Source organism: Rhea americana, unplaced genomic scaffold (genome assembly GCF_003343005.1).
Source record: "Rhea americana isolate MKP2758 unplaced genomic scaffold, rheAme1 scaffold_74, whole genome shotgun sequence".
Lineage (NCBI taxonomy): Eukaryota > Metazoa > Chordata > Aves > Rheiformes > Rheidae > Rhea > Rhea americana.
In genome coordinates, this window is record NW_028186912.1 from 2417965 (window position 1) to 2427683 (window position 9719).

General features: G+C 36.9%; 1 protein-coding gene across 1 annotated transcript; it reads right to left on the reverse strand.

The window, feature by feature from the left end:
• Positions 1-661: 661 nt before the first annotated feature.
• On the reverse strand, positions 662-9713 carry UTP15 (UTP15 small subunit processome component). The gene is made up of 12 exons (XM_085322014.1): positions 9607-9713; positions 8960-9052; positions 8665-8849; positions 7416-7594; positions 6506-6631; positions 5733-5868; positions 4444-4528; positions 3053-3202; positions 2774-2875; positions 2427-2560; positions 1834-1892; positions 662-1332 (listed from the first exon to the last, which is right to left on the reverse strand). The coding sequence occupies exons 1-12, from the start codon at positions 9694-9696 to the stop codon at positions 1109-1111; spliced, it is 1563 nt and encodes a 520-aa protein (XP_085178140.1). The 5' UTR covers positions 9697-9713; the 3' UTR covers positions 662-1108.
• Between the last annotated feature and the right edge of the window lie 6 nt (positions 9714-9719).

Sequence of the window (9719 nt, forward strand, 5' to 3'; positions counted from 1 at the left end):
TTTCAGGTTATTTCTACCATCTTTCACTGTCACACCTGAGTAAGTTCCTTTTGTGGGAAGATCGTATTATACCTCAACAATATTTCAATCCTAGGGAAAACACAAAACACAAACAGGTTAACAACAAAGTTGTACCTTACTGTCTTCCCACATAGGTACACCCACGGCCACCCAACACATCTTTCCAAAGTGTACTATCTTCCTTCAGTGTTGCCTGAAGTACACAATTACTCCAGCACTCTACTACATAGCTGATAACAAGGCAGGCTTGTACTACATTTACTGTACGACARAAGTGACAGGATTCCACAAAAATGCAAAAAAGGAAATTCTACTTAACTGAAAATTTCCTCATTGATGTAGAGTTTATTCACTAAGTGAATTTAATTTGAATAAATTTCCCATTTCCCTTAAATAATTATCTATTTTCTTGAGAATTAAATTCATATCAAGGTATATGCACTCCTAAAAAAAAATGAGACTCGTAAGTTTTTAAAAACATAAGCATATTTCTTCCACTAATCTTTAAAAAAAAAAAAAAAAAGAAAAAAGAAAAGAAAAAGAAATGTACACTCATTTTCCTACGTTATCTTGTTTCCTGTGACTTCACAGAAGTCTAAAGTGGAGACTAAGCGAAGAGAGAAAACACAATGCAGTCATGTTATATCAAACTTACACTTGGTTTTATTCCTGTGTCCAAGTACCTGAGATTGGATATTAACCAATTCTTATATAAGGCTGAATACACATTAAAATTAGACAAACCTCAATTATTTTTTGATGAGTAAAAAGTGGAAGTTGTTGACTGTTTCTCTAAATCAAATAATGACTTTGTACTGGATGCACAAAATACTTTAAAAGTTAAATAGCTTTGGAATAAAACTTTAAAATTCAGTTACTCAAAAAAATATTACATGGAAAAATCTTGAAAGAGTCCCTTTTTCCTCTGTCTTCAATAATTCAGCTTCTTCAAAAAACACACTCTGCAAGAGAACTTGTGCAGAGAGGGGGCATTTTGAAAGCTGCTATTATAAAAAGTTACCAGGAAATCAGGTCATTATTTCAAGTCCACGCAGTTTTTGTGACAGTTCGTTGTGATGGTTGCCAGTCAGTTATTCATATCCTGTTCCAGAGCCTTTGTAAGACCATTACTTTTGTTCTCTTCTAGGTAAGCAGCCTTTTTCTTAGTCAAAGTAGCAAACAGTGCATCCATCATTCCCAAAACTTCTAGTAGTTCCTCTTGATAGTCAATCTCTTTTCCTATGGCTTCCTGGAGTCTCAAGAACTGTTTATCAACAAGCGCTGACTGTCCAACCACAGGCTGATAAATGTCTGCAAAGAAACAGTCACTTAATATCCATATATCTATGAAGATATGAAAACGACAGTGGCTAGTTAGATACATTTAAGGAGTCTGGCAATAATCAAATGCTGTGGACAAATAAGACAACTTTAATTGTTCGAAAACCAGTATTAATTATTGGTATATTCTCACAGTAACAATAAGTTAAACTAACAGAAGCAGAAATTTTTACTACCTCAAATAGTCTTGTTACTACCTCAGTGGAGAAACTGAAGTCATCTGTACTATGTTAGTACAGAAATACAAAGTATCAAAGATGTTAGTGCTAATGAAGGGCTTTCTGCAGTCATCACAAGTCAGACTCAGACACTGAGTGTAGTCCAAGTTATCTGCATCATTCTTTCACCACTGAATTTGTACTTATAAAATAACCCAATACAAGTGTGATTTCTTGAAAACATAGCACTTCATACACCTTATTTCCAAGCTTAACTTCAGGGCTTTGAGAATCATCTTTTTGTTGTACTTACCAGTGATCATATCTGCAACAGTTACCAGTACAGGAGTAAATCTAGGCTCAATCACACGCCTGCAAAATTAGAACACATTCTAGTTTTACTATTTTTGCCAACTGCCCTCCACTAACTAGTTGTAAGTGGCTTTCTCATACACAGACAAGAAAGATGAGACACTTTTTTTTAAAAAAGACGCCTCACAAAGCAGGATTCTCAGAGCTATGAGTCTAAAACTTGCATGTGGTATTTACCCTCCTTCTGTGAAGAAGGCCGCAAGGTCTGAAGGACAAGCAAAAGCATCATACACATGTAGACATGAATTTCATCAAGACAAAGAAAATAGCAGTACTAGAGGTAGAATATCAGGCAAAGTGGCAAGATACACTTTCTTTATGGCTCTCATCAGCAAATGTGTTTTGTGCTAACATGTAAATTATTTCAGTACTCTGAATGAAATCCTAGACCCTGATATCAGAAAGCAAAATGTATATAGATTTCAAGAGTACCATTGTTCCACCCATAATCTCTTAAGGCTACATGGGAAAAAACACCAAGAAATACAGGCCTCAAAGTAACTGCTCAGAGAAAATTTTTAGAAAAAGAAATACCTTGTCACAAAGGTAAGGAGGAGACTAATTTGTTTCTCATCTCGGCCTGCAAGCGCACTCCTTAGTGTCCCTCTTCGATTTAGTTCCTGCATGACTGCAACTGTAACTTCAGGAGTATACAACCTGATGTGGGGCTGGACATATTTAAGAACAGTTTAGTATCAAGCACCATCTTTAAACACAAAACAGAGTTGCAAATAGTTTGCAAATAAACAAGAATGCATAAGGAACCCACATAGGTTTGATTCCTTCCTAGTTCTACACTAGAATAAAGTCTGTCCAAGAAATAAAAATTCACTTCAGATGAGAGAACTCAACTTTGGTAAGACAACACAATAGCACCTTACCTCCAGTACCGCATCAAGGGCCTTCGATGACTGAAAGCTCTTCAGCAGCTTGTCATACTTCCTCAAAACACATTTTCCAGGTTTACTGACATAGAAGTCCTCCTAGAATTGAAAGACAAATTCAAAATACTCATACAGAATGGGTTAAATATTTTGTTATCATGAAGAAGCTTATGTGTCTTTGTATCTCCCCTTCCTTCAACACAGCACAAGAAAACAACAACAACAACAACAAATCTTGAGGAGAGCTTCAGTATACATTCTCTCACGCTGCCGTACCTGTCTTGGCATGTAATTTTTTCCTTTTACATAGGTTCTATACGCTGGCTGTCTCCTCTTTTGCAACTTTTTTTTGCTTTCTTCAGGTTTCCTATGTTTAACATGTAGTACCCCATTGGTCATACCTACAACTATGGTTTCATCTTCAGGCTAAAATAAAAAAATAAATAAAAATAAATCACAGTTAGTAACCTAGTGTGTTTATTTGACGATACATACCATACCATGCAGCTTTTTCAAATTTTTTGCTTTATAATAAGCTCATACAATAATTCATAATTCATAATCCTTCATAATAAAGGATCATAGAATAATTTAAGTTGAACTGCACCTCTGGAGTTCCTATGGTCTAGTTCCCTGCTCAAAGCACAGCCAATTTCAAAGATGCAGTCCTAAGCAACCTGATCAATCTAATAAACCTCTAATGTTAGGTTCAAATATGCAGTAACATTATTGTTTTAGGTTGCAAATGCCTGTAATTCATAACAGTTTTTTTAAATGGTGTTCAGTTTCCTTTGGCTATTACATGCTATAAAGTAGATATGACAATTATCTATTAGAAAGCAATCACTGAATAGCAGCTTGAAACATACCTACGGAGATGCCAAACTACAGGATTTGCATGATATTTTGCAGTTGCTACAGAATCTTAAGGAGTTTTGTTCTTTGGTTCTGTGAAAAACGTGCCCTACCTATATTCTTCACCATGAGCAGTCATTCAAAGCCCATTATAGATCTAGCCCTTTTGTACTCACTAAAACACCACAACAGTACCGCTTACAAAAAGTGGTGCTGGCCTCTAGCGTTCCTCTCAGCTGGTCACTTATTCATGGGAACTCAAATGGCTTGGAGAAATGAGCATCTTTGTTTTCTGTTTCTGAGACAATGAGACATCCGTTCAGCAGACAAGTTCGATTCTGCTGAAAGCCTATGCCCTCTTTTCTTCCTCAGACCAACCTGACACTAACGATTTCTAAGAAATGTTCATCCCATTTCAGATTTTTCAATCAACAAATGAATTACTTTGTCACTTTTTCACTGCCATAAAATGAGACTAGGATGGTTCCTGAAAAGCAAGATTAGTATAATTTTCTTTAAGTCAAAAGACATGGCTATTCCCTTGTGAGCTGCCTACTTTCCCCATGATAAATACCACCCTTGACACAGACGCAATTTTGTACTGATCTAACAAGGTAAAAACTGGTGCCTTTTTCATAATATTTAAAACTTAATGCAATGTTTACTAAGGAGGAATATATTCAGTGACCCTATTTTGCATGCAGAGCATTCTTCTGAAGCATCTAGTAGCAATTAAAGCAAAAAAGAATTACTTAAGCTACTTAAAAGTTATTGGTAATTATCTTGCCTAGGAAGGTTTCTAATGTACTTACCGACAATGCAAGACTGAGGATTGATGCTGCATAGTTAAAACTGTGGACTACCTTGTAGGAAGTGGTACTGTAAATCTTCACATGCCTATATAGAAAAGTAATGATTAAAACTTCATTACTAACACCTCATTGTAGACAACTTGGAAAAAATTCATCCTTCTAAAGCTCTGTTAGATCTGTTAGATTTAAGGAAATTGAGTTTTAAAATAACGCTTTCTTCACTCTGTGAGTTAACTTATTCCTCATTATTGCTCCTGCAATAACAGAAAGATTCTAATAAAAGACATGTAAAAGACAAGAAAGGATTACCCTTACTCCCAAAAGATGACAACAGGAGAGGTATAGGGAAAAAAAATATGTAGCGACCATCTGAATTTTGCAATACTTATTAGAAAACACTAAGGCAGCATTTCTTCTTTTTTTTTATTTTATTTTAAATGGAAGATCTACCTACAACTTCTGGAAGAAAATACATGGATATTCTTGCCTCCTGCTGCTGTTTAATGATTTGGATGAAGATAGGAAATAAGTATTTAACAACCAGAAGAAAGAAAACAGTACTTTACAAAAAGTATGAACTTACTAGCATTACAAGCATTGAATGACAAATTGGTACAGAATTAGTGATCTTGAGTTTATGCTTTCTAATCATAATGCTTGAGTAAGCCTAGGAAGTACCAGAGGAAGAAAGGAAGAGAACAAATAACTGTCATTTCAAACTATTTACTATGTCTCAGAGACAACAAGTTGAATAACTGTAGTTAGCTAACGGAGGTGAGGGTAGGAGCACAGGAACATCCTCTAACGAGGTCGTTTTTGACTCCTGCACCTTGGATGCATTCCTTCTACCAACAGTGTCAGTTCAGGTGACAAGAAGCAACTGCGCAAATACACAAAATCAGGGTCTTCTAAAGGTGAATGCTAATAACGTTTTAGCTAACAGTGACTGCATTAAACTAAAATAAGAATAGTTACTTTACTGAGACTGCAAAGCCCAGTTTGTATATTCCAAAAAAAAAAAAAAATGCTGAGTGAAAAGTGCCACACATCCATTACCAATGGGCACATGCAACCCCACTGATATTCAAGCTAATAAGAGGGAAAAGCAAGTGTATATTGCAAACTGCACCCTGGCCCAAGCTATGTTTCTAAATAAATCACATCCCTAGAAGTTAAAAATGTCTCCGCTCAAAACACCCACACAGCTTCATTCTGAGGTTTTATCTTCAAAGGGAACTGAAGAAATCCTAGGGAATTTAAATCACTATAAAGTCATAAAACATACTAACCTGTCCAGGGATCCTGACAGTAACCTTTGTCCAGAGCTGTTCAGGCATAAACAAGTTACAGTTTTATGGTGATTTTTAAGTGAAACTAGTAATTGTCCACCTTTTAGTACATCCCAAACTTTGACATATCGACCTCCTATGAGAAGAAAGCACAGAGAATGGTTTTTTGACGCATACACAACTCTGCTTCCCTGAAGTTTTCAAAGTGAGAGAACACACTGCCTCCTCCTTTGTAACACTGAGCTTTCTGTACCTACTCATCATCCACTATGAACAAGGGACAAGACAGATAACAAGCCTGCTCCCTTCTTCAGGTCATTCTGCAAGCCCAGCTGAATGTCACAATATCCTCCTTACAAAAAAAATTTAGACTCAGCATTGGGTTACAGGATTTCTGATGCAATGATAAGAGAAGACTAAAAGGCCTTGCCAAGCATCATTGTTAAGAGAAAGGTACATTCCCATCTTTTCAAAATATTTCTCAAATACGTTTATTCCTTCACTTCAGCACTGGGCCAGTGAAAGTCTTTATCTAGTCATTAAAAAAGTCACTTTTTTTTTTGATTGACTTCAAGAAGTTTCATATCAGAGAAAAAAAACTCTGCCTTCACCCCCTGGATCAACAGTTTCCCAAGAGATTGCTAAGAAATCCACCTGTTAAGTCACTTACCCTTTCATTGCCAAATAAAAACATCACACAGAAATTAAGCATCCTGAAATGTCTCTTCAATTAGAGCCGCCAACAGAAAAGAGAGTTAATTTTACTCAAGTACCTGCAGATACTAGAAGCCCACCAGAAGGGAAGAGAAGCACACTCTCCACAGGCTGGCCATGTTCTATTGTCATGACACTTTTTTTAGTTCGTGCATCAAATACTTTCACAGTGTGATCATAGGAACCTGTAATCAACACCATAAATAACTGAAATTGTGAAAGCAAAACTATTTCAAGAACTGAAAACAGGCACATGCTATAAGCTAAAGGAGCTCCTGCCAAATGGAAACAGTTTTAAACTATAAACTGAGTTAATTTACAGCCTACAGATACTATACAGCTTTCAATTCCAGGTCTATCAACATGTCAGGCCTTAAATATAATTTAAGTCTTAGCTTTATTTTCTTCCCATTCTCAAGTGTAAATATAGTAACAGAAATCAGAAAATCTGATGAGATCTATTTCTTATGTATCTAAAAGTAAGGAATATCAGACTTCACACAGCAACTCTTAGGAAATCCAAAAGCAACTGTTCTCAAGTAACTTCTCACAGTACCGCGTGATTCAGTTTTGAGATTAAAAGGTTTTGTGCATAAACTACAACTGAATATGTCTCCTTCCAAAACCTGACAAAAATATTTAGCCAATGCCAGCTAATGGATGTATTCACAAGACTTTAAGCTTTCTAAGGCAAGTAATCTTAACAGGCTAAAGCACAAAGAAACTGCATGTTAAAAATGAGCTCACTTACAGTTTCCCTACAGGTATCAGTGTCACACCAGTTAAATCACTTAAAATAGAAAAAAAAAACAGAAAAAGGAAATGGCAAGATAGATACAAAGCACAAAGACAAATCCTTCATTTTTAAGACGTAATCAAAGAGATCCTGCTGGAGCAAAGAGAAATCACCCTTCTGCTTTTCTCTACAGTTTGATCCAAAGGAAGAATTTAAAAAACAAAAAGCCAAACCTGTTATAAAGACATCTGCGTTCAGTTTACTTGCACAGCCACATCTCACGTAGTCTGTATGTTCATTGTACGACACAATTTCTGTAGCACTTGGAATATCCCACAAATTCGATGAATAATCATCACCACCAGAAAATATTCGGTATTTGTCTGACAGGAAGCCCACTACATGAACAGCTCTAGGAAACAGAACCACAATACCCAAAAGTTAAAACATATATTTGTTTCCAGAACACTTAGTTTAACCGCATAATTTTTTAAAGTAAAGTATTCCCTCTACTTCAGAAGTTGAAAATATTTTAGTTTTTGTATTTTCAGACAGAAAAAAAGATCATACTGACAGATGTTTATCTAAGCACCAACATGATCTGCTTTAACGGTTTTACAGTACTACTGAATGCCTTTATGAAAGCTATATTTTTTTTTTACTGAGATCTGTATATTAGTACTCAAAATTTATAATTAGCAAATTTTAAGACTGATTTGAAAACTCTTCTTGTCCCTTAAAATCACTATTCAAATCTGTATTATCATTGTAACATCCCAACAAAGAGCAACTTTGACATAAAACACAGATATCCTAAAACTTATCTAGGGGTCAGGACATAAGATAATACCCTATCTGCAACCAGAGAACTGTAATGGAAACACACTCTTGACTTACGCCTGTGCACTTTCTGATTATGAAGAGGGTTTTGCTGTTTTAGATAAAGATCTATAGTTTTCCACAACATAACAATCTATATAATCTAAATATTACTATTGTGTTTTCTCTGTAAAACTGATAGGCTTATCTCAAACATTTTTTTCTTCTCACTGGAATATAAGAAATCCTCTTCCATTCCCCCGTCCTCCTCTTTTTTTTAAGTGATTTTTGCTTTTCCTGGCAAATTCCTTCCCCATTTTGGGAGTTCTGTTTCTCCTGGCATCAAACAGAATTTGCTTATCAGTACACTACAGTCACAGGACTGTACATACAAAATATATTAAGTAACAGACACCTATCTGAATTAGAGGATGTATTTACTCTTCCACATACTTTATTCACTTTTGGAATTAAAGAAATATATACTGTCACTCCAATTCTGACGTTAACATTTAATAGACTACTTTGCAACGAGATAAACGTCAGACGGTTGGATATAATATATATTAATCATTTTTAAATTTTTCAGCAATATACAAAGCAGACATATGTAAACTCATGAGCAAGCTTACACACGCAAGGAACAAAACAACGTTGTCTTACTTAGTATGACCATCAAACTGTCTCAGTGGTGCTCTTCCACTGATATCAAAGAGTCGAATGCTACCCTCTTCACTGCCAGCAACAAGCAGTTTGCCATCATCTCTATACGTGGCACAGTAGGCAGCATCTTTGAAGCGAGAAAAAGTTTTGATTGGTTCCTGAGAGTAACGACCATAAATGTGGATCTAGCAAAACAAGAAGACATTAAGTTTATTCACATGATAGTAGCTGACAAACAAGATAAGACCATTTCTAAAGCCAAAGAACATTAAAAACTCAAAAGAAAAGCACTTACCCTTGAGGAGGCTGTGACAGCATAGTTATATGGAGAAACTGGGGAGAAGTCGATCTTGTTTATCGCACCAAATTCCTTTATCTGAACAGGTGTCTAAAAGAAATACAACAATTACCAAATACACAGAAGTGCACTAACAAAAATGATAGCACTAAAACTAAATCTACTATTCTTCCCACRCAGTACTGAAAACCCTTTTCAGAACCAATTTAATTTTAAATACAACTCTATTAAGTTTATCTCCTGCCAGTCTTTTGCTGCTTTGTGGATTGTAGATGCACTTTTCACATTTCCTATTCATACATTATAAATAATCTATTAACTACGCATTTAAGCAACAAAAGCTTATCTACACACGTTTAAAAATACTTTGATTGCATCAGCGAAAGCGACAAAAAACTCGTAGCGACACTAGCTACGAGTGCCGGGCCAACGCGGGGTACGAGTCAGCCTGGTTTTCTCGGAAGCTATTGGTGAGCTTTGATACAGGGCGAGAGGGAACCGCCGAGACGGCAACCGTCTCTCGGGAGCCAGAGGAGCGGCGCCGGCCCCGCGCCGCCCTGAGGACGCCGAGGCGCGGCGGAGCGGCCCGGGCCCAGCGCAGCGCCGCCCCCGCCCCGGCCACCCCGGCCCGGGGCTGCCCGCACCTTGTAGCCGCGCCAGTAGAGCGTGTCCTGCGTGACCTTCTCGCCGAGCCGGGGCTGCGCCGGAACCACCACCGGCTTGTAACTGGCCATAGCGGCCCGCAGCCGGCCGGCGC

Coding starts and splice junctions, on each gene's coding strand:
- UTP15 (XM_085322014.1), bottom strand. CDS start 9,696: ATGGCCAGTTACAAGCCGGTGGTGGTTCCGGCGCAGCCCCGGCTCGGC. Junction 9,053..9,606: donor TCTACTGGCGCGGCTACAAG/GTGCGGGCAGCC, acceptor TATTTCTTTTAG/ACACCTGTTCAGATAAAGGA. Junction 8,850..8,959: donor CTGTCACAGCCTCCTCAAGG/GTAAGTGCTTTT, acceptor TTGTTTTGCTAG/ATCCACATTTATGGTCGTTA.